Raw genomic sequence first — 26,435 nt, 5'->3', positions numbered from 1 at the left:
TCTCTTTTCTTATCATCATACGTACGATGGCAACAGCAAAATCGTTCTGCAGCCAGTATCAAATGCCGGTTCTAGAAATATTCTCAGTAGTGTACCTCGAAAATAACTTCATCTTCCCTGCAGGGATTTCCAATTGAGTTCATGAAACATCTCCGTAATACTCGCGATTTAATGGAACGTACCGGTAACACATACAGCAGTCCGCCTCTGAACTGCTTCGATGTCTTCCCTTAACCCGACTTCGAGAGGATCCCAAACACTCGAGAAGTTCTAATGTCCTACAGGCTGCCTCCTTAACAGAAGAACCAGACTATCCTAAAATTAGCTCAATAAACCGAAGTCGATCATTCGTCTTCCGTACTACACTTCTTTCGTGCTCGTTCAAATGGTTCAAATGGCTCTGAGCACTATGGGACTCAACTGCTGAGGTCATTAGTCTCCTAGAACTTAGAACTAGTTAAACCTAACTAACCTAAGGACATCACAAACATCCATGCCCGATGCAGGATTCGAACCTGCGACCGTAGCGGTCTTGCGGTTCCAGACTGCAGCGCCTTTAGCCGCACGGCCACTTCGGCCGGCCGTGCTCGTTCCATTTCATATCGTTTTGCAACGTTATGCCTAGATGTTCAATCGTCGTGACTTTGTCATGCAGCACACTACTAATGCCGTATTCGAAGATTATGCGGTTTTTTTTCCACTCATCTGCATTAAGTTACATTTTTCTTCCTTTTGAGGAACCTGCCATTCAGCACACTAACTAGAAATTTTGTCTGTCATCTTGTATCCTCCGACAGTCGCTTAACGACATCATTCCGTACACCACAGTGTCGTCTATAGACAGCAGCAGATCGCTGCACACCCTGCCTGTCAGATTATTTATGTATATGAGAATGAGCGTAGTTCTATCACAAAATGGCTCTGAGCACTATGGGACTTAACATCTAGGGTCATCAGTCCCCTAGAACTTAGAACTACTTAATCCTAACTAACCTAAGGACAGCACACAACACCCAGCCATCACGAGGCAGAGAAAATCCCTAACCCCGCCGGGAATCGAACCCGGGAACCCGGGCGTGGGAAGCGAGAACGCTACCGCACGACCACGAGATGCGGGCAGTTCTATCACACTTCGAGGGAAACGTACTGGGTTGTATTACTTAAGAAGTTCTCGAACCAATGACATATTTGCGAAACTAAACCGTATGCTATTGCCTTCGTTAGTCTGCAGTGGGCCACCGTGTCAAACGCTTCCCGGAAATTTAGGAACATGGAATCTGCCTGTTGCCCTTCATCCATAGTTCGAAAGATACCGTGCGAGAACAGGGCAAGCTGAGCTTCGCACGACCGATGCTTTCTGTATCCGTGTTGATTTGTGGACAGAAGCTTTTCCGTTTCGAGGAAATTATTTATATTCGAACTGGGAATACGTTCAAGAATTTTGCGTGTCCGTTCTTTTACTCTTCTTACGTACAGGAGTCACCAGCGATTTTTTTTCAGTCGCTTGGGACTTTGCGCTGGGCGAGAGATTCGCGATAAATGCAAGCTAAGTAAGGGACCAACGCCTTAGAGTATTCTCTGTAAAACCGAACTGATTTCCCATCCCACCTGGTGATTTAACTGTTTTCAGCTGTTTCTCTACGCCAATAATTGTTATTACTATGTACTTCACGCGGCTGTCTGTGCGACGGTCACTCGATGGTAAGCTTGTACGGTACTTCTGTGTGAATGATTTCTTAAAACGAAAATGGAAAACTTCATATTTCCTTTTGTTGTCTTCTATTGCCACATCAGACTGACCAACGCGTGACTGGATAAAAACATTCGACGCGCTCAGCGATTTTACAGACGAGCAGAATTTTCTCGGATTCTCGGCAAGATCTTTTGCTAGCATCGACCTTTTTTATTACCTGTCGTCATTTGTATGTTCTTTTTTGAACCCAACGTACACCAGTCTCTGCCTCCTTAGTATTTTACGAATTTTGTTAGTAAGCCATGGTAGGTTGCTTCTGTCCTTAATCCATTTCTCGGCACGTAACTCTCCAAAACGCGATTTACAGTCCGTTTAAACGTTGCCCACAATTCTTCTGTGTCCATCATATTGGACCTAAATGATGTCCATTCAGTATCTAACAGAGATACTAACAACTACTTATTTGCTCTTCTTAGCAAAAATTCTCTCCTAGCCTCTTATGGATTTATTAATTTTAAGATCGATCATCACTGTGATGCTATGATCACTAATCCCTCTCACTATACTGACACCATCGATAAGGTCAGACCTGTTTGTACCTACAAGGTCTAAAATACTTCTATTACATGTGGGCTCTCGAACTAACTGCTCAAGACAGTTTTCGGAAAACTTGTTCAGAAGTACTTAACAAGACACCCTATCTGTATCACCTGCAATGAATCCATAGACGTCCCAGTCTATACATGGCAGATTAAAGACGCCTCAAACTAATATTACATGATCTGTGTACTTCCACGCTACTGAGGATGGACTTCCTGGAATTATTCTGAAACAGTCAAGGGCTGGTAAAAAACATCACATAATTGAATTCGCCTAGACCTGTTACTTGCATCCATGTAACTTCACAGTCAGACTCAATTTCGACCTTGAAAGACACAATATTTTTGTCGACTGAAATGAACACTCCCCCACCTATGGCGTCTAATTTGTCTTTTCTGTATGCATTCCATACCTCGCTAATTGTTGCATAACTTTCTACTTCGGATTTCAGCCCGTTCTCGGTTCCGAGAATAATTTGAGCTCGACAGCTTTCCTGGAAGGCAGTAAACTTAGGAAATTTGTTACGATTACTTCGACAGTTTATTATTAAAATTTTGAAAGTCGAAGTGTCTTTACTTTGTACGCGGTCAGATTTCGCTCTCTTCGTATCGACTGGTGAGCGTTCATCAAAGGACCTCGAACTAGCGCCTTGATTAAAAACAACCTCAGTGCATTCCACAAGTGCTCTGCTATCCAAGTAGCTGCGTCCTTCACCAGATAACGCAGGTCCAGAAATATGCAGCCAAAACCATGACAGAATCAATGTAAATGCAGCCAGAATCAATGACATGACAGAATCAATGTAGCCTTTGGTTGAGATCCTCTACTCGGCTGCGAACCAAAGGCCCCGTTCTGGGAACGATACTGCAAATTGCAAGATTTGCTTGTACCCCGCAAAAGAGGCCAGCAGTCTTCACCACCTCTGCCAGCCACCCATACGAACTGAGGATGGCCTCAGAATCCAAGCGACAGACGTCGTCACTAGCGCCAACACGAGCCACAACTCGCAGACGACTGCACCCTACACGCACGAGAGCCGCAGGCAGGGCCTCCTCCACATCCCCGACGAATTTTTTTTCCGGTCCTAGACGCTATTTCCCTAACTGGCTCCATAATACCTCTAACATTGGAGCTCCTGATAACTAGCAAACCCTTCTCTGCGTCTGCCAGCTCAGATCCTGCTGGTGGAGCGGCCATCTGTCCACTCACGTGGTTCGAGTAAGGCCAGCCGTCCATCTTCCGCATCAATTGTCCGCCTCGAGGGACATGAAAGCGTTACCACTAGCCACTCACCTTACTGTGAGGGCTGGTCCTCGCTTAGGTACACTGCAAGGTGCCTCGAAAGCAGAGCCTGTAGCGAAACAAGCGACACGTGCAGTGGCCCATGCGACACGCCAGATACTCCGCCACTGCAACACCTCGAGGCAGCAACCTGAAGACGGCATACCGTGACCAAAAGCGTGTTATAGTATCCGCAAAACGTGGCCAGCTCCATCTGTGTCTACACAGAGTGTACACGCCCCACCCATCGCAGCACTCCTAGCTTAGGAATTACTTATAAAAGCCCACAAAGAAAGTTAAATATGTAACTTGCTACCGTTGTGGTGGTCACAAACGGAGGCTTATCCATTACTGAGCTGCATAGCTGGCCGTTTAAAAGACATGACAACTGTGCCACGGACTGCGAAAATATATACTTTAAAGCTACTAAGACGCTAGATTAGACCTCTTAAGCTTCAGTCTGCCTCGGGCATGGATGTGTTTGATGTCATTAGGTTGGTTAGGTTTACGTAGTTCTAAGTCTAGGGGTCTGATGACCTCAGATGTTAAGTCCCATAGTGCTTAGAGTTGTTTGGACACCTCTTAAATACAAAAAAATGCAAGAGCTTAAGAATTAAACTGATCAAAAACACGGATTAAGTCAAATATGTAACTTGCTCCTCTGCTGGTGTGTCACGGGTGGTAGCTGGGACCTAATGTACCGGGACTATAGAAGTCTATTTCCTGCATGACTTCTAACACATTCTGCCTGACAAAAAGTGAAGTACTTCTTACATGCACACGCCATCTCTGTGACACCAGAACGGCCACCAGAGTGCGTTAGTGTTATTCGGGTTTAACGTTATTACCAACTTGAGACCGTGTATAAGGAGCGTGAATAGTCTGAGCTGCTGAGTGACCACTTTTCAGGACACAGGGATGCCACGTAATCGGGAGAGATAGCGTTATCAGCAAGTGTCAGAGTCTGAAAGGGGTCGCATTGTGGGCATGGATTTGGCTAGCCGGTGGAATCGCGTAACATCTAGATCTGTGGTGCGCTTGGATGTGACAGTCCCCAATGCTGGACAGCATGGGAACGTGAGGGCAGGTATACTCATCAACATTCCATCTGACCACTTCTGACAACCATGAGGGAGGATCGCCATATTGTCCACTAAGCACATCGTAAAGCCCTCACATATGTGTCGTACCGCACCATTGGTCAGAGACTAGCAGCAACTGGATTAGGAAGTTACCGTCCAACGCGTAGGCTACCGTTAGCACCAACGGCTGCATTTGCAGTGTTGCCGCGTCCGAGAAGTATGGGCTGAAGATGAATGGCGTCTCATTCTGTTTAGCTATGAGCTGTGGTTCTACAGTAGCCTGGATGACCATCGTCGGTGAGTATTACGGCGACCTGGCAGGCGTCCCATTTTTCCAATGTTTCGGAGAGGCACTCCTGATGTGGGAAGCCATTGGGCATGACTTCAGGTCACGGCTGATAGTGTCTGAGGGAACTGTGACGGCATATCGTACGTCAATGACATCCTGAGTCCCCATTAGTTATCTCTCATGCGACAGTATCATGATGCCAGTTTTCAATAGGACAATGCTTGTCCACACATGGTACATGTCTCTAAGAACTATGTACATCGTATTGAGGTCCTGCCTTGGCCAGGCAGATCCACAGATCTGTCCCAATAGAACAAGTGTGGGACCATCTAGGACGTGAACCTCCTCCCAGTGCCACATCCAGGATATCAAGGACCCGTTACAACAGTTGTTGGCCAGCTTGTCTTAGGAGAAGATACAACGTCTTTATGTCACCTTTCCCGACTGAATCAGTGAGTGCATCCAGGCTGGAGGAGCTGCAACGGCACAGTGATAAGTGGGCTCGTACTGCCAAGTTCTTTGTAAATTTGATTCGATTTTGAAATCACTGGAATAACATCACATACCCTCTCAACCCATGAAGTTTCAATCCGCTTCTTTCTCCTCTTCTGCATGCTTCACTGTTTTGTCAGGTAGTGTATTTCAAATACTCTCTATAGGGCATTTATTCCAAACCATATCTGAATGACCCCTTTGGTAAAGGATGACGCGGCGGTCGGTTCGCCCCACTTGGTCCGTCTGGGCCAAAACGCGGAACTTGCTTTGTTATACGGCATTTGGTAAGCACCTACTAGTACGGATTCAGTCGTTGTGGTTCTGCGTCATGAGTACATGCTTATGACGACTTACTAGATGTTATAAGTATGTCGAAACAGTTGTAGCCAATGTCGAAAGTAAAGTATTGTTTCATCCAAATTATCTAGTCACATATGTACCGACTTTAATGAGCCTTTTATTTCAGATTTTATTTCACATGAAGTAAGTAGTGCTTTCTTACGTTGCTTTCCTTTCCGCATTTTGCTCATGTAGGACAATAATGGGCGCTACAAGCTTTACGCTAGCAGCCTCCGGTAATTGTAGTCCACTGGCGTGGAAGCAAGTGCGCTGTCGTCCGTAGCTAAACGTCACTCCTGAAGGAAACTATAAAAGCTTCAACGTAAATTTGCTCGTAACGACAAACATTACGCTCTAATCGTTAATTTGCTGGAGATACAGAACAGGTCATAAGGACCATATTTTCACCATTCGCAAAGATGCCAGATCATGCAAACAGTCACAGAATTCCTGTCTAGTATATGAAGTATGCATTGCACTCTCCGCCGCACAGTACTGCTGTTACTGTCTCTAAACATGGACTGATTAAATAAGATCAAATGAGATATAATCGAATTACCGGCGAGAGCGAAGAGTAAAAGAATTAGAATAAGAACGTATCTTTTACTGCAGCAGAACATTGCTCTGTGGAAACTTAAGTACACACTTCATTGTAAATAAGAAAATTAAAAACAGTATTACATAAATTGAAGTATATGAAGGAGAATGGTAGCACTAGTTTTAAAAATAAACGGGCTCTATGTATCAACGTTCCCAAATTCTGATCGAAAGGTACACATCTATGAAGAGTCACAGAAACAGACAAGTGACAGCAAACACCATTATAAGAATGTAATGGGGGATTTTAATGCGAAAGTAGGACATAAACTAAAAACTGATTCTTCAATGAGAAATTTCATAAACTACAACAGAAACAACGAAGGTCTTACGATAGCAGAATTTATCAAAAAGAAATTATGTTCATAATAAATTCTGTCAGAAGGAGAATACAGTTGGAAAAAAAAAAACAAAAAGGAAATAGACTATAAAATAATTTACAGTATATAACGGTCCTAAAACACTTATAAACTGCGAGTGGTCGCGGATTTCGAGTAAAAATAGATTCAAAGCGAGAAAGAATCAGATTCTTCAGACGTTAACTCAAAAACGAATATTATGAAAACAAAAATTTTCGGAAATGTCTTCTAGAGGATGTAAGAAGATAAAATGAAAACTTGATAACATAAATATGCGGAAAGATTCCAGTTGTTTCACTAAACGACTGCCGAAAAAACACTATAAAAGTTAAACCCATGAAACATCTCGAAGTATGCATTCGGAACGATCTGAAGTGGAATAACCGCATAAAATATTAAAAGTGATTCACTGGAAGAAACCTCAGAAGTGTAGTCTATCCACAAAAACGAGACTTTTGAGCTCATAGATGGGCTTAATAAGAAGTTTTCTTCCCGGAATCACCCGTGACTGGAACAGGAAAGGAGAAGAGATAGTGGTACATGAAATTACCATCCGCCATAAATCGTAGGGTGGCTTGCCAAGTAGAGGCGTAGGTGTAGAGATGAGTCAGAAACGCATTGATGACGAGATGGTTAGAGACGGGCATCACTAGAGGTGTGTAGAAAGAAAAGGCGTCTGTAAAAGACTGAATAAAGTTGGAGGGAAAGTAATGCAAAAGGAATTGGAAAAATGCGTTTTCAGAAGATATGCAGAGGATGATATCGCCCAAAACAAGAACAGTGCTATAACTGCTCTATGTCCTCAGAAAATAAATGGAAAAAAATGTAAAACAACTATACACATCTCAGCCTCCTCTCCGCAGTGTCAAAGATATTCACTAAAATTACCACAGCCCCATATAAAGAAACAACAGGACTTGCTCAGATGAAGGAACAAGCTGGCTCTCAGGAATCGGCGTAGCACAGTGGACCATCATCGTGTCATTGACATAATTGTAGAATGGAGTGACTAGAATGAGTGTGATAGATTTCGAGAAAGACAAGAAATCAAATAAGTGGACCAGCAAATAGGATGAAATGGAAGACATCATTATGACTTCAGTGAAAATTAAAGAGCCTCCATCAGCTTGAACATTCCCGTGCTGAGATGCAGGGACTATGGATTCATGAGGTTGTCTCCATATCCGTACACGTCCATCCGGTTGGTACTATTTGAAACGAGTCTCGCCCGACCACGCGATACGTTTCCAGTCATCACCAGTCCAATGTCGGTGTCGACGGGCGCAGGCGACGCATAAAGCCTTGTATCGTGCAGTCATCAAGTGTACACGAGTGGGCCTTCGGCTCCGAAAGCCTATAGCGATGATGTTTCGTTGAATGGTTCGCTCGCTGACACTTGTTGACGGCCCAGCATTTAAATCTGTAGCAATTTGCGGAAGGGTTGCAATTCTGTCACATTGAACGATTCTCTTCAGTCGTCTTTGGTCCCGTTCTTGCTGGATCTTTTTCCGGCCGCGACGATGTCGGAGATTTGCTGTTTTACCGGATTCCTAATATTCACGGTACACTCGTGAAATGGTCGTACGGGAAGATCCCCACTTTACCGCTACCTCGGAGATGCTGTGTCCCATCGCTGGTGCGCCGAGTATAACACTACGTCCAAACTCACTAAATTCTTGATAAGCTGCCATTATAGCAGCAGTAACCGATCTAACAACTGCGCCAGACACTTGTCTTATATAGGCGTTGCCGACCACAGCGCTGTATTCTACCTGTTTACATATTTCTGTATTTGAATACGCATGCCATTACCAGTTTCTTTGACTCTTCAGTGTAGAATCAATGTATAAAAATGTAATTAAAATAAGTGAACATATAACAATAAATGCGTAATTTAGTATCCATTAATGCATACATAAAAAGGCGAAATCGGTGTATTGGTGTTCCAGCCAGAAGCCAAAACAAAGTTTACAGAGTTACACGTATATTGACAGAAAACACTTTTAGTATGTAACAGTTTTGCGGAGGTAAGGACCACTGTCTGCAATAAAGTACAAAATGTAATATATCTAAGGCTAGAAATACACCAGATGAGTTAATGTACAGTTCAAGATAAACAGCAAATATTAGCATCTGTCAAATCTTGTGGCCATGCACAATGCGCAACTTACTATTCGAAGGTTGTGAGCGTACCCTTAAAAGTGTTTCAGATCGTACCGTTCAGCGCACATTGTTGAACGCAGGTCTCCGCAGTGCACGACCCTACGCGTTCCCATACTGACTCAACAGTCCCGTCAATTACGATTGCAGAGGGCACGGGATCGTCGCGATTGCACAGTGGATCAATGGAAACGTGTCGCCCCGTCGAATGAATCGTAACGGCTGCCCGAAACATACACCACCCCAGTACACAGCTCGGTGGGAGCAGTATTACGCTATGGAGGACAGTCACTTGGACCTCCATGGGACCTGTGGTAATGGTCGAAGTCACCATGGTAGCTGTGAGCTAGTGAACGTTACTGTTGACTACCTGCATCTGTTTTTGCTGGGTTCTTCCGCGTCGGCGATAGCATCTTCTGGCAGCACAACTGTCCTTGCCACAAGGTCGAAATCATAGTACAGTGATTTAAGGTGCATGATAGTGAACTCACGTTAATGTCTTGCCCAACACATTCTCCTGTTCTGAACCAGATGGAACACTTCTGGGACGCTAATGGATGCCAGCCCACAAACCACCAGCTCATAACTTACGAGAAATGTTGCAATACGAGTATACCTTTAGAAACCTATCGAGAACTTGTCTAATCCATGCCACGCAGAATTGCTGTAATATTCCAATCCAGAGGTGGCCCATGACACACTAATTAGTAGGTAAGTTTTAATTCATTAGTGTACTCTAATTTATTTCGAGAATATTTTTGGTTGGTACACTTAGAAGACACAAATATTCGTCTTCGTATCTGAATACTCTTAGTCGACGTGGAACACATACAGTAACAGCACATTTAACACCCACATCAGTGCCAATGCACGAGTCGGGACCTGGATCCACGATCAACACATTAGCTGAGATCTCGGAAGCAGGCAACAACTGGGCGATAACATTTCGTATGGTTCAAATGGCTCTGAGCACTATGGGACTTAACTTCTGAGGTCATCAGTTCCCTATAACTTAGAACTACTTAAACCTAACTAATCTAAGGACATCATATACATCCATGCCCGGGACAGGATTCGAACCTGCGATCGTAGCGGTCGCGCGGTTTCAGACTGTAGCGCCTAGAACCGCTTGGCCACTCCGGCCGGCCACTTCGTATGGTTGTAGCTCATTGGTTGAGTTAAGGTATCAGACAACATATCAAAATGTTTTGGTTCCGATCTTCTCTGATTCGAATTATTTTTCTTTTCCTTGATAGTTTCGTTCTGTCGGTGGTTTGCGCCATCGTTTGCATTCCACATCAAACTATAATTTTCACAAGAGACTTAAAATCAAATCTGGGGACCTCTTAATAAGCACGGAATAGGAATTCACCAACCGTGAAAGCAAAATAAAGCATGGTGAAGGAAGTCAAAATACTCAATAGAGTATGTGTTAGTGAAATCATTCTTTCTGTACTTTATTTTTAGTCATTCCACCTAATTACAACCAGAAATAAATTTCTTTATTTTAATTACAACAAAAATTCGTAGTTTTCAGTAAAGAAGAGTAGGGAGGATGTAACTTACGATCTAGCAATTTGACTACGTAACAAAAATGAATTATGTTATTAGATGAAACAATCGCAGTAAATACTGTTTTTTGCTACAAGAGGCTACTTAATATGCCACATGTTCTCCAAAATTAACATCAGTTCGAGCTCCACAATCTACCATAAATTGTAGCAATAGTGCTTCAAGAGAACGTAATTTTAGACTTATGTGCAAATAAGAATAAGTAAATACTGTGTGTAATCTTTTTTCATTGAGGCACCATATTTCGAGAAATCAAAATTTTCATTTAATTCTGTTATGTCTGTAATGGCAGTAGGTAGCCCAGAGAGAATGAGCCTGCAACAAGACAACTTTCTAACAGTCAGCCACATCGCCGTTGCCGTACACGCTACGCGCTACGTCATAAAGCAATTTATTCGGGATGGATCGTTCTGCTTGCCGAAATGATTAACACGCTATAGGAGATCTGCTCGCAAAAAGATTCGTGCATCTGTGCTAAACACGTTTTTTTTTTTTTTCAGGCGAAGCAACAAGACGACGTAAATAAGAACCGAACAGACTGTTACGCATCTCTGCATTTTTACTTGCCCTTCCCCCTCCCACTGACTCTCAATCCCAACGTCCTTTCTCATTTCGCTTCTTCTGTCAGTCGGATGATATTTGTCTCTAACACATGTCGCTGTTATTTTCAGTTTTTTTTCTCCTTCCCTTAAGTAAGCTTGTACAGGCAAAGTGAATGTCATATGCCACGTGCGACTGAGTGAAGCGGCGCAGTGGTTACTGTATGGCACTCGAGAGGACGGGTCGTCATCTCCCTGTCCCGTCACCCAGATTTATGGTTTTCTGCAGTTTTTCCATTCCTTTTCTCACATTACTTTCTCATGAGCGTGCACCACGGACTCCAGTCGACAGATCGGAAAATTCATACAATGTTGACACACTATTCTACGCTTACCCACTAATCTCTGTGATCCAATATTAACACCGATAACGATATGTTATTATCAGCGACTTAACAGAACGATTCAAATTTATAGCACTTGACCGGCTGCCAATCACCAGCGATAATCAATCTGTATGTTACAGATAATCCGTTCGCTGTACGAGTATAAATTGTGTGTGTGTATTTTGGTGTTATCTCTACGATTGTAATTTTTATTTTCTAAATTTCTATTACCTGGTTAGCGTAATGTAAAACACGTAGGATGGCTGATTTAATATAAGAGGGGGTTGACGGTCCTAATTTCACAAGGGTAAATAAATAAACAAATAAATATTTTGATCGGTATTTATATACTTCTTTGTAATGTTTCTTTCTAATGTTTTTTTCTTATAAACTACTATAGTAGATTTAATTTTCTGTAACATTTTAACGTCTCCCGTGTCTACTACCATTAACAAAATCATTTATCTGGAGCTGCTAATGTGAAGACATTATTTATCGTATATTCGCCTTTTCTTTGCTCCTCCTAAAAAGCACCTCAGAATTACAACAAATCCAAGTAGTCCCACTAACTGGAGGCCATGTCTGTTTCCGTCACTGAGTAACTGAACTTTAAAAGTAATTCGATCAAAGAGGCGAACAAGAAACAGACTGAAGAGCTGCGTCTGTGACGATTACTTAATAACTGGCTATAATGTTATGCATTGATGTAAGTAGGATGATTTACATGCCGATTCACTGTAGACGTCACTGCCCCCTCTGTAGAGGATATGTCGATGCCATTGCTTTGTGCATCTGTCGCTAACAGACCATCTCCTCTTCTCCCTTCTATCAGTCCTCCTCCTCCCCCATCCTTTGTCAATCTCCTCCTTCTTCTCTCTGTCCATCTCCTCCTCATCCCCCTCTCTCTGTCAACCTCGTCAACGCACCTCTGTCTATCTCCTACTCTCCCCATGGATATGTTCATCCTTTCCCATACCCTGTCTTTCTATCTACCTACTCATTCCCATACCTCTGACCGTCTCCTCTTCCCCCCCCCCCTCTCCGTCCATCTCCTCATTCTCCTCTCTATCTTTCTCTCAATCTCCTCACCCCTCTCTCACTGCCAATCTCCACATCCCCCCCGCTCTCTGTCCATCTCCCACTCGACCCCTCGTTCTTTCCATCTCTTCCCATACTGTCTCTCTCTGTTTACCTCCTCCTGCACCTCCTTGTGACTATCTCCTCCTTCTTCTCTCTCTATCCATCTCCTCCTTCCCCTCTCTCTGTCCATCTGCTCCATCTCCCCCACTCTCTGTCGATCTCCCCCCCTCCCCCAACTGTCTCTGCCTATACTCTCCTTCTCCCCTCTCTCTTTCCATCTCCTCCTTATCCTTTCGTTCTGTCCAACAATTCCTATCCTCAGTCTCTCTCTGTAGATTGCTTCCTCCTCAAGTGTCTGTCCATCTCTTCCTAACCCTCTCTCAGTCAATCTCTTCCTCTCCTCTCTATTTCCATCTCGACCTTCCCTCTTTCTATCCTTATATTCCTCCTCCACCCTCTGTCTATCCATATCCTCCTCCTCTCCCCTCTCTCTGACGACATCCTATGTATATCCACTCCAAGGGTGCTAGGTGGCTCTTACCACTACACTGATTTTTTCCGTACTATAAGTGGTATGTGTACGACTTTTAGTTGAACTCAATAAGAGATGTGGAAAACACACACACACACACACACACACACACACACACACACACACACACACACAAACATACTTGCATACATGCATACACTACTGGACATTAAAACTGCTACACCACGAAGATGACGTGCTACGGACGCGAAATTTAACCGACAGGAAGAAGATGCTGTAATATGCAAATGATTAGCTTTTCAGAGCATTCACACAAGGTTGACGCCGGTGGCGACACCTACAACGTGTTGACATGAGGAAAGTTTCCAACCGATTTCTCATACACAAACAGCAGTTGACCGGCGTTGTCTGGTGAAACGTTGTTGTGATGCCTCGTGCAAGGAGGAGAAATGCGTATGATCACGTTTCCGATTTTGATGATGGTCGGATTGTAGCCTATCGCGATTGCGGTTTATCGTATCGCAACATTGCTGCTCGCGTTGGTCGAGATCCAATGACTGTTAGCAGAATATGGAATCGGTGGGTTCAGGATGGTAATACGGAACGCCGTGCTGGATCACAACGGCCTCATATCTCTAGCAGTCGAGATGACAGGCATCTTATCCACATGGCCGTAACGGATCGTGCAGCCACGTCTCGATCCCTGAGTCAACAGATGGGGACGTTTGCAAGACAACAGCCATCTGCACGAGAAGTTCGACGACGTTTGCAGCAGCATGGACTACCAGCTCGGAGACCGTCGCTGCGTTTACCCTTGACGCTGCATCACAAACAGGAGCGCCTGCGATGGTGTAATCAACGACGAACCTGGGTGCACGAATGGTAAAACGTCATTTTTTCGGGTGAATCCGGTTCTGTTTACAGCATAATGATGGTCGCATCCGTGTTTGGCCACATCGTGGTGAACACACATTGGAAGCGTGTATTCGTCATCGCCATACTGGCGTATCACCCGGCGTGATGGTATCGGGTGCCACTGGTTACACGTGTCGGTCACTCTTGTTCGCATTGACGGCACTTTGAACAGTGGACGTTACATTTCAGATGTGTTACAACCCGTGGCTCTACCCTTCATTCGATCCCTGCGAAACCCTACATTTCAGAAGGATAATGCACGACCGCATGTTGCAGGTCCTGTGCGGGCCTTTCTGGATCCAGAAAATGTTCGACTGCTGCCCTGTCCAGCACATTCTCCAAATCTCTCACCAATTGAAAACATCTGGTCAATGGTGGCCGAGCAACTGGCTCGTCACAATATGCCAGCCATTACCCCTGATAAACTGAGGTATCGTGTTGAAGCTGCGTCGATAGCTGTACCTGTACACGCCATCCAAGCTCTGTTTGACTGAATGCCCAGGCGTATCAAGGCCGTTATTACTGCCAGAGGAGGTTGTTCTGGATACTGATTTCTCAGGATCTATGCACCCTTAAAATGTAATAACAAGTCAGATCTAGTAAAATATATTTGTCCAATGAATCCCGTTTATCATCTGCATTTCTTCCCGGTGTAGCAATTTTAATGGCCTGTAGTGTATATACATACAAACATTCATCTTTGTTTTCTTGCGAGCCTTGTATTTTCTTATTGTGTCTCTGAATTTTCTTTCCCTGCCAAACTGGGCTCTAATATCTCCTAGTAATACTTTCTCGTGCTTCGTGGGGATTTTGATCATTTCTTTCAGATCTTCCCAGAATTCTTCCATCATCTGCAGATTTTTCTTCTTATAATTATTTGTGGAACATCTACGTTGCTAAGTGCATAGTCATTTTTTTATCAGACCGTATCGTGAAAATGAGGTGAAAGCTATTACTAAGTCCTGTTTCTGCCTGAAATGTTTATGGCTGGTTTCCTATGATGTATTCTGTAGTTTTGTGAGTCAAAGTGATTCTCATCTGAGAATCGAATTTCCTGCATTTTCAGTATGTTAATACTGGATTGATTTACGCTGTTTGCCAGTTATTAATTTTGTGTGTTCGGTGTCCTTGCTAAGAATCAATATGCGCATTTTCTCTGCGGTTTCTACAGATATTTGCGACTTAGATTTTGGGATGCGTAGCTGGAGTTACCCCAAACAAATATTGCCCATCACGTCTTTAATGCGACGCCTACTTTCATTTAAGTCCATTGCGCATTCCGACGGGCTTGGGCAGTTCCAGCAGGACAACGCGACATTACAGACGTCCAGAATTGCTACATAGTAGCTCCAGGAATACTCTCCTGAGTTCAAACAATTCCGCTGGCCACCAGCAGGATTCATGGTGTCAGTTCCATTCAGCACCACTTTAGACATTAGTCGACTCCATGCCACGTCGTGTAGCGGCACTTTTGCGTGCTCGCGGGGGCACTACACGACATTAGGCAGGTGTACCAAGTTTTTTGCTCTTCAGTGCATATGGCACTACAGTGTGTCGAAGCTATAGGCACAGGCGCGTACAGCCTCTCTGAAGCATCGGTGGATGACTTTTCCGTACAGGGGTTCCTATCCTCATTTTATTCCTCAAGACACCGTCTACAGCTCCTCGAAATTAGTCGAAACCACCTTGTACAGTGTTGTTAGAAACAGTCTGAAAAGCGTGTAAGGGTCTTGCAGGGTACGTTGTGCTGAGAAATCACGATTAAGAAAATAATTCAGTACGTTGTGCCGTTTCCGTCTTAATTAGCATTGACGTTAGCCAATCAGATCCTTGCGCGAGAAAATTACAGCGATCAGCCAGATACAATTAGTGTTAGCTATTCTCGTAGCGTAGATGATAGTGCACAAGACTGCTCGTCTTTGGCCCGACCGTTACTACCGTCCCATTCCAATTTTGTATCGCTCTCTTGTTCGGTTTTAGGAAACCAAAGGCGGGTCGCTTGAATCTGCGCGCGCAATGGCGTGATTTGCTGACTTTAGTGCTTATTAACTCGGAAACGGCACAACGTATCGAATTCTTTCTTAACAATTACTTCTTAGCACAACACTCCCTGCAACACCCTTACAAGCTTCTTAGACTCTCCGTGACAACGATGTATGGAAAATCTTAATTGGCAGACGCTTGACGACATGCGTCGTTTATCCCGTGAAAGCCTACTTACCAATTTCAGGAAGCAGTATTACGTCAGGACGCTACAGATACTCTTCAGCTCACTAAGTATCTCTCTAGTAGGTGCCGCATAGACAAGATTAAACTATACAGTGCTCACAGGGGCATTGAAGCAGTCATTCCCTCATACACAAGTGCAACGGTGAAAAACGCCAACAGGTTGTAGCGGTAAATACTCTCTCCCACGCACTTTACAGCTGTTTGCCTAGTATATACGTAGATGTGCATAAAATGGTAAATTCCTATGTTTTTTATATATTGGTGATAAAATGGTGTCCCACCACTCTCTTTGCAGGGTATAGTGGCCAACAACCACACTTCCGCCATGGAGATGGAAGAGTTCCTGCCGAATGACGGCTCCGACATGAAGGACAACGCGTACACTGGCAAGTGAGTACACCTGCCACCGTGACACCGTGTTCGCCTTTTCCGCCTCGCCTCATTCCTGCTGGTTGCAAAGTCTCTTCACGAGTCCATAAAATGCCACATATCCCTCAATGTTCAGCTCTTTTCCCACAATTAACTCAGAAGGAACGCAATCGTCTCGGTATTTCTCGAATCCGAGGTTTAAGATATTCTTGTCTTACACGCCACGTCATTCTTTTAGCTTTGTTCAAAACTCTTGCATTGTTGTGTAAACTAAGAAAGAGCATCATGTAGCAAAGAGCATAGCAAGTACACCCTGTTTCGGTTAATCACGTACAGTACCAGGGTCAAAAATTGTCCCACCTAATATACTGAGAGAAGATGCTGCCGAAGTAGAAACGACATAAGAGACGACAAAGACAACTCATTCGTAAGAGTGATCAGCAAATAGATAAACCTAAACTTTGTTCATTCTGCAGCTTATTAATAAGAATACGTCTGTCAGGAAATTGATAAGCTACAGGGATTTAGAAATGAGTAACTGAGAGATAGTACCCTATCATTCGACTAAAGGAAATGTTACCTCCAGGACACAATCTGCTTTTTTCCATATAGAAACTTTATGTTGTTATGAAGGATGTCGAAGCACAGGAAGAGAATCGTAGTGTGACACAAATGAAACTGACAACAGAGATGTAGATGGCTCCTACATTGAGATTTTCAACAATAAAGGACGTAAACATCTCTTTCAGTATCAGCATGATTTATCCGGTTCCTCCTCTGATTGAGTAAATGAAATTCAATAATGTGCTTAGCGCTTAGTCTGTTCAGGAGCCGGCGCTGGGTTTCTGTGAATCATTACTTTCGAAAATGTTGCATATGAGACAAACTGTAATGAAAATGAAAATATTAAAAATGCGCCAACACACTAAAAGTCAGAGGGATGGTCAGTTGTATGCTGTACGGTTTAGTAATAACTAAGCGTCACAAATTTAACAAGAGCTGGAAGCACAATCTGGAACGGGAAACGTGTAATGGTTGATGTGTATGAAATACTTACTAGCGTAGGTACAGAAACTTATGGACGATATACTGCGTTTCCTTTTTCTTACCATTGGTTACTGGAGTGCACAAGGCAGAAGGGAAACTGCTTTTAAGAATACATTTTGGTAATGCCGATGCCATTACCGGAATAGTAGTACAGTCAGTGGTAACTGAATCAGATACAGCTATTGTACTGAGTCACGGTGAACGAAGTTGTTCGACCTGTCTCGGCGCGACAGTAGGCTCCAGTTCTGGCTGTCAGGGCATGGGACACGCTATCTCTGAGCTCTTGCAAAAAATGGTTCAAATGGCCCTGAGCACTATGGGACTTAACTTCTGAGGTCATCAGTCCCCTAGAACTTAGAACTACTGAAACCTAACTAACCTAAGGACATCACACACACCCATGCCCGAGGCAGGATTCGAACCTGCGACCGTAGCGGTCGCGCGGCTCCAGACTGTAGCGCCTAGAACCGCTCGGCCACTGTGGCCGGCTGAGCTCTTGCAGACACTGGCTCTTCTACCATTACGAAGGAACCGTGGTCCTTACAGTCATTTTGGCATTAAGCAAATACGTCTACTGTCGTTATTGCGGCTAAATTGCTATGGACGTGATTTGATACTTTCCGTCCGAAGCTCGTAGAATCTACGGATAGGTAGGTAGGTAATCAGCCATTACTCGGACCCCACACATAGATTCTGCAAGCGATGGGATATCAGCGTGTTGCAACTGCTTGGGATAGTCGTTGACGACCACAATTTTTCATAGCTATCAACGTCCGTATAAAGTGGTAGTAGACTTCAGTGTGCAACAGACTTACGGGAAACAACCGTAAAAACCATTTACAGTAGGTGAATGTTTTAACGAAGGACCAACATACACTTTTTTCGTTTATGTACACTTTATCCCGTTTAAGAGGGCATATTTTTGGTTCAAATGGTTCAAATGGCTCTGAGCACTATGGGACTAAACATCTATGGTCATCAGTCCCCTAGAACTTAGAACTACTTAAACCTAACTAACCTAAGGACATCACACACATCCATGCCCGAGGCAGGATTCGAACCTGCGACCGTAGCAGTCGCGCGGTTCCGGACTGAGCGCCTAGAACCGCTAGACCATCGCGGCCGGCGGGCATATTTTTCTTTTGATATCTAGTCATTAATTTTTGAAGACATTACCACTACATAAACGTAACATCTGGTTAGCTCTGTGATAACGCCAAGGACCATCTTATACCGACTGAGTTGTCGCTTCGTCTTTCGACAAATCTTCTGAACCGCAGCCATTACATCTTTGTCCAGATTGTTGCATTGGCTCCACGGTTGTTCACACAAGGCTCGGATTGCCTGTAATAGGTATCTTAACCGACCCACTCCTATCAATACAAATCCTGTAAAAATGTATAATATTATTTTTGTTCCATCAATCTTCTGATTTCGGTGATGCGGCCCGCCATAAATTTCTCCCCTGTGCCGACCTCTTCACCTCACAGTAGCGCTTGCGAACATTATCCTCAATTATTTGCAGCATATTTTCCAATATCTCTTTTTCCTAACTGTTATTACCCTTGATAGCTCTCTCAAGTACCATGGAAGTTATTCGTTCATGTCCTGTCTTCTTGTCCGTTACTCTGGTCAGTGTTTTTCATATGTTCCCGTATTTGTCGATTCTGCAAAAAAACTCGTCATTTTTTATCATATCAGTCCAACTAATTTTTAACATCTTTCTACAGCGCCACACCTCAAACACTTCGATTCTTTTCTTTTCCGGTTTCCCCACAGTCCATGATACTCTACCATATAATTTTTCGCTCAAAATGTACCTTCTCAGAATTTCTTCCTCAAATTAGGGATTATGCTTAATACTAGTAGACTTCTTTTGGCTAGTAATGCTCCCTTCGCCTGTGCTGGCATACTTTTGATATGCTCCTTGCTTCGTATGTCACGTGTTTTTGCTTCCAAGGTAGCACAATTCCTTAAGTTCATCCACTTCGTGGTCATCAGTTTTGATGTTAAATTTATTGCTAATGTCATTTCTGCTACTCTTGATTACTCTCGTCTTTTGTCGGTTTACTTTCAATACATATTCAGTACACATTATACCGTTCACTCCATTCAACAGGACCTGTAATAATTGTTCCCTTTCACTGACAAAAGCAATGTCGTCAGAGTATCTTATCGTTGACATCTTTTCACCCTGAATTTTACTCACACTCCTGAACATTTCTTTTATATCCGTTATTGCTTCTCCGTGGTGTATAATGAACAGCAGGAGCGAAAGACTACATCCCTGTATTATACTCTTCCTAATTTGAGGACTTTCTTCTTGGTCTTACTTTCTTATTTTTCCATCCTGTTTCTTGTACATATTGTATATTACCCGTCTTTCCTTGTACGTTACATGAACTTTCTTGATAATTTAGAATGTCTTGCATTATTTTAAAGTTATTTGAAATTAAATAACTGTGAGTTACGCTTCTTTGGAAAGCGTATTCTAAGTCTTTTTGTTTTCTCTGCAGCACCTACCATCTTGGGTCATATTAAACACAGTTTTAATACAATTGGGTCTCTAATCGGTAAACAGTGTATGAACATAGGTGTCAATTATTATCTGAAAATGTTTCACTCAGTCTACAAGTCTGTGAGTTAGACGGTCTATTCATGTCAGAGAAAAGTTTGAGGTCGTCTGAGAGCTGTTTCTAGATGTGATTCTTAAGCTCGTGGCGTATATTCCGAACGTAACCCTTCTAAACAACCGAGTCCCACAGTCCAAGTAAAGATAAAGAAATAGACATAGATATGATTTGTTCACTTTGCGGGACTTAGGTTGCAGATCATGTTTCTGAACAAAATTCACAGTTCTATATATTTCATGCGATCAAGTTCAGAACAAATCTTCAGTTTGTTCACTTTTATACATCTTCCAAACCTTACAAAATGTGTTACATAATTGCATTGAGTAAAGGTCCCAGGCTTGCCTCCCTACTTCTGCCCAATATCATCACTAGAAACAGACTCCCTTATGACTACTACCTCTCTCTACGCACGAACTTCAGAGTTAACAAAGCATACAACGGTACTGCGTTTCAACAAGTCACAGACTTTCATTAATTTCGATATATTGTAACGGAGATAATATTTACTTAGAAAATAATTTTTAACTCATGAGCATATTTTGTAAAATATAGTTTGTTAGGCAATTTTTGAATATAATTTTATATAACGGATTTTTAATAACTTATGTTTGCTGAAGATAAGTTTAGTTGCTGATATATTGTATAGAAAGCAAGACAGTTAACATAAGATAATTAATGTTTTCAGATAAAAAGCGAAAATATGAAGGAACAGATAATCAAAAAATGTAACGAAAAAAATAAAAATAAAATTTCAAATATAGGTCCCCAAACATCAAAATGGATCCGCAAACAAACGCAGAGAAAATATGTTTTGTAAATGCTAAAAAACATCGCAAGGATAATGGTTGTATCGGGATGTTCATTAGACACAGCTGCATAGTTGCCCACTATTGCACAGGAGGTACCAAAGTACAGATCCATTTTAGTTTACATACTGTAAAATTTCGTTTCGAACGGTTCAACTGCGCTCAAAATGTGATCTTCGATGAAAGTGCTCAGCGTGTCCACACGCCATAGGTAGACACGAAATTGCGTCCTGGCGCGAATACCTCGCACGCCGCTTAGCTTACTCCTCCGGTGGTAACAGTCTGTAGTAACTCTCAGACAAACCACCAGCTAAAAATAGACTCTGCCTGGCGTCTGAGAAGCGTCAAGGCCCCGTCCTACTCGACGACGGCGTTTGAATTGCAAACACTGACGCAGAGTAGCGTTTCCTCGAACACTTTTTGTTCATTGTGAACAGCAGTACGGCGCTGCAGGTGCAGTAGTTTGCAGGCCGCGTCTCCAGAGCTTTGCACTCTTACTGACGAATCTGAACGCACGAGCGCCCTCACCCAGGTAGCATTACATACTTTCGCTGTGTCCGGTGTAGACAAGTCGTAGTTCATTTCTTTCCCCACTCAGCTATTGACAGTATGATTCTCTGGAACGCTTCCTCCACTACTGGCACAGCATAAAAGTGGGAAAGCATCTACAATGGCGTGTTTTTCATCTGGTGTCGAGCCAGTCACTCTTCGTTTGAAATGAGACAGAATATGAAGGGAGATGTGGGTGCACCCGAATATAAGCTTCGTTTCCATCCAAAGTAAACGTCGTTCAGAGCTTAACATCTCATCAACAGCGGTATCATACGAGACGAAGCCACGTTCAACTGGGATAGGATTTTACCGAGTAAGATGGATCAATGGATAAGGCAATGGAAATGTATTTTTTAGCAGTGGTGGCAGGCTCTCTAGGGGTCACACATTACTCATAGTTTTCCTGACATTTCAGGCGTTCATAGTGGTCGGAAGTAAAGAGATACTGTTCTTCTTTTATGTGACTGTAGTCTTTCCCTGCGTAAACTATTGATGAAGGTTTCTCGGGTCTCCAGCCGGGTCTCTTCGCCAGAAGATGGGTAGTATGACACTTCCCGAAACGTCGCGAGATATCAACGCTACCACCCGGCTGGAGACCCGAGAAACCTTCATCAATGTTCTTTTGTTCGTCCGTAGAGTAGCCAGCTTACATGGGTTGGTTCAAATGGCTCTGAGCACTACAGGACTTAACTGCTGTGGTCATCAGTTCCCTAAAACTTAGAACTACTTAAACCTAACTAACCTAAGGACATCACACACACCCATGCCCGAGGCAGAATTCGAACCTGCGTCCGTAGCGGTCGCGCGGTTCCAGACTGTAACGCCTAGAACCGCTCGGCCACTCCGGCCGGCGCTTACATGGGAACTCTCGTTTTACTTGGCGAGACTTTGTTTCTTGGCCAAAGAGGCTTGGCCTTAAGAGGTTCATTTCACAAAACTGCGGAACCAAATAATGGAAATTTCCTCCGAATATTAGAGCTCTCGAGTCACTGTGATCCAGTTCTCGCAAAATAAATTAGCAAGATGCTGGAAATCTTTTAGTAGTACGTTATGATGCTGACGACTGATACTCAGGATGGATTTATTTCTAGTTGTGGCAATCTGCAGATTGCGTAGTAGAAATAAAGCTACTAGCATAAATATCCAATAGCTCCATGTGATGTATGTAAACATGTGTATGCATACATACACTTCATTTTCAAATGCACTATAAAACTAGAAACCATAGACATATCGGAAATAAACAACACATAATACCTCAGCTCAATGATACAAGTTATAAGCTCCCTTCTCCTTTGGAGATTATATGGGTTAATTAATGATTATTATGTTACAATCCTCTTGTTGTAGTTGACCGTGTATATCGAGACTTCGTTCATTATTAAATGCAATGGTGTGGTACTAACTGAAGGAGAAGCATTAGGAATTGGTAAAATTTAATTAATTTCCTTTATCACACAGCTCAAACTTAAACACACTATTATTCAAACTGTGTGCCACTGCTATTAAACATAGAGATAAATCCTCGCCACGCAATCGCCTTTGGCTCACGCAGCCTACACTTTCCACGGCCTCTGAACAACTGCCTCTGCTTGCGACTCTGCGCCACTGGGCATTGTCGCCCTCCAAAGAACAACCACTTACAGATACTACACACCAGTACCCTCACAATGTCTCAACTGTGTACTGTATGCAAACCATTGTGAAAAATATTTGACAATAATCTCTTATTTTACAAATGTTTTGTACCAAAATTTTATCTAAAGGTTAACATGTAACAACTCTGCAGAAGGAAAATAAACAAATAAACACATTGAAGATAGTACAAAAAGTGCTGAAACCTCTCTGGGAGAAAACAAAACGACAAAGGTGTCTTGCGTAAGGCGGAATTTCTCTCCAATTATCTTAGCAAGCACAGAAATAAGAAGAACTGGATCATTCATAAGATTCAAAACAGAAAAGCGGTAAGTGCCCAATTCGGCAAGTCCATGGAGTGGAAACAGGTGACACACGGCAAAGAAAAGTTCGCCTTCGGAAGCAAACCGCCAGTGAGCTAGCGCGCCGCCACTAATGACGTCGACGTCGACGCGACGTGGATTCAGAGCTTCCTGTTTTGGCCCGTGGTGACTCAGCGCCCCCGTGGCTCACACCGCCCACGTGATCCAGGAGAGCACCGTCTGTCTGTTCGTGGCGTTGGGGTCGCCTGGCAGGTCGCACTGCCACCGGTAGGCATTCGCGCCCGGCGTATCTCGCCAACACGTCCACGGGACTCTGCCCGACGTCTGTGTCGTTCGTCCGTTCCACAACAGTGCGATTCGAAGCAGTTGTCACTTGACAGCTGACGGGATGGTCTGCCTCCGCCGCCGGAACACCAAAGGCAGCCTTTACCGGGCGCAGAAAGTTCGCCTACTTAAAACACCCAGCGCGTCTCTCGCCACATTCAAAATGAAAAGCAAATTTTTGACATATGTAGAGCCACGATAAAGGTATACAATATTTGCGAATTTCAAAATTTTACTGATTTTTGCAGTGGATTGAGATTTAGAACTTCCTTCTTGTACGACTTTTACACTTCATCCGAACATGTCTCGGAAGTCCCAACGACCGACCGTCGTGTCATCCTCAGATTATAAGCGTCACTGCGTGCGGGTATGGAGGGGCAGGTGGTCAGCGCACCGCTCTCCCGGCCGTTGAGCCGGCCGGTGTGGCCGAGCGGTTCTAGGCGCTTCAGTCTGGAACCGCGTGACCGCTACGGTCGCAGGTTCGAATCCTGCCTCGAGCATGGATGTGTGTGATGTCCTTAGGTTAGTTAGGTTTAAATAGTTCTAAGTTCTAGGGGACTGATGACCTCAGAAGTTAAGTCCCATAGTGCTCAGAGCCATTTGATTATTTTAAAACATTTGAAGCAGGCCTTCGAGAAAAATGGCTACTCACGGGAAGAGGTAAAGAGAATTTTGCGACCAAGGAACAGAAGATGCCCAGCGCAGTCCTGGACGAAACGTCAGAAACAGAAGAGTTTCTTGGACCATGACCTCACATCCCGAAAGGTTTACCAGCAGCTGTATCATCCGGTCGTGAAAGCCTTCATTCTATGAACACCAATATTGCTGTTGTTTTGATAAAAACAACTTTACGAGTAAAGACCTGCTCACCTTGTCCAGAACTTGCTACGCGAACACCGTTGCGTTGTTCTTCGGAGCGTTGCTGGGCAAGAACAATATGTACCGTGTTGATGTGGCGGGAAAAAATTTGCATTGATGTTGGAAAACGGTCGATACATTTGATAATAGTGCGATAAAATGAATTCTAACAATAATAATGATAATAGTGATATGGATAAAAGAATAATAATAATAAAGTTAAAACATAAACAGTCATTGGTTTGTAAAACTAAACATTCACTGATATGTAAAACTACGAACTCTTGAAGAGCTAACTGGTCAGAATGAGAACGCCTTCCACAGTCTGTATGACAACACTGAGCTGTATACGCAAGTTTGCTCGAGTGTTCCAGGTGAACTTCAACGCTGTACTGTTTATGATGAAAGAAGCAGTTTGAATATTGTACTATTTATGATGAAAGAAACAGTTTGAATATAAAAAGAAATGATGTGTACTGTAATTTGTTGCTAGGTCGGTATCGTGCTGAAATGATTAAAAATCAAAATAAATTACATAATAAATGTGTAGTGACTTTTGCACCATTTAGAGCATCATGAAGGCGGTACGGAACAGACGTCAAATTGGGATGACATGCGTTACGTACTTGCTTATGCAAATAATTACATTTCAGTGTACCCACAAAATGAAGTAAAAATCGTGTGGCATGTTTGGCTGGAAGACCCCGGAGGACAGGTTCAGCCGCTTGAATTGGAAAGGTGTTTTCTACCCTTCGCGAAGTGTGAGCGTTACGTGTTGTTTTAAGTGGAACTGTTAAGTGTATGTGACTCTAATGGTCGTGTGTGTAGTATGAATCCGAGTAGGTGTCGGATAACGTTGGGAAAATGATTGGGGTATAACCCAGTGCCCGCACATAGCCTACTTCTTTCAATAGCACCAAAGTTCCCGCCGACTTAATGTCCTTCTCCAATAGACGGCTCTCTATCAAGAACGTCGCATGCCCTCACTTCACACAACACTGGGGAGAGGTTAATAAGTTCATGCAGGGCATTTGCGCCAAGACTGGTGATCGGGGACATCACGCAACCACCCTCCTGTCCCCTCTGCCTTGAAGGTAAAGGGAAAAGTGCGGACAGCGCGGCCTATCTGGCAGTCACCCGTTAAGTGTTGGCGACGCCTGACAGTGTTTAACTTCGGTGATCTGACGGAAAGCGGTGTACCTATTGCGTCACGACCGTTGTCACCGCACGAAGTTGTTAGAAGTAACGCCATCTATATTCCTTGTATAAGGAAGTCGCATCTGAATGTTGGCTGTTTATGAGAAGATCGTGCTACGCCTCGTGTAAGAAAATGAAACGCTGGCCAGCACGTGTCGGAATTCGGCGGTGCAGAATCATGGCCTATCGCGACTGCGGTTTATCGTTCCGCAATATCACTGTCTGCGTTAACCGGGAACCCACAGCTGTCATGTGAATATGGAATCAATGGGTTCAGAAGATAAGCACGCGACTAGCGCCCAAGAGGACATTTATGTTGACCACTCTGTCGTGCAGGATTCCAGCTATGTCACGTCCCTCGAGTAAGGAAATGCCTTTTTATGCAGCAAACGGGAAGTACGAGTGTAACATCTGGTGCACCACGCTCTGTCAACCCAACGAGCATTTTCGTGGCTACCCTAGACGCGGAAGCCGATAGAGGTGCGTCGACAGTGGTGCGCCCAACCACAACGCAGTACACCTGAGTGGCATCATGACTTTCCAGACGAGTCCCACTTCTGTGCACAGCATCACGACCTACGT

At 43.6% G+C, this 26,435-nt stretch overlaps 1 protein-coding gene across 2 annotated transcripts in view; it reads left to right on the top strand.

The window, feature by feature from the left end:
* The window catches only part of LOC124787153 (proton-coupled amino acid transporter-like protein pathetic), a 336,360-nt gene that overhangs the window by 173,204 nt on the left and 136,721 nt on the right, over nt 1-26,435 (top strand). For both annotated transcript variants that reach the window (XM_047254317.1, XM_047254318.1), the window contains exon 3: nt 16,405-16,499. In XM_047254317.1, the coding sequence (XP_047110273.1) occupies nt 16,405-16,499 (95 nt within the window). The remainder of the gene's footprint in view (nt 1-16,404; nt 16,500-26,435) is intronic.

Source organism: Schistocerca piceifrons, chromosome 1 (assembly GCF_021461385.2).
Source record: "Schistocerca piceifrons isolate TAMUIC-IGC-003096 chromosome 1, iqSchPice1.1, whole genome shotgun sequence".
In the NCBI taxonomy this organism is placed as follows: Eukaryota; Metazoa; Arthropoda; class Insecta; order Orthoptera; family Acrididae; genus Schistocerca; species Schistocerca piceifrons.
This window is presented reverse-complemented; position numbering and strand designations above follow the sequence as displayed.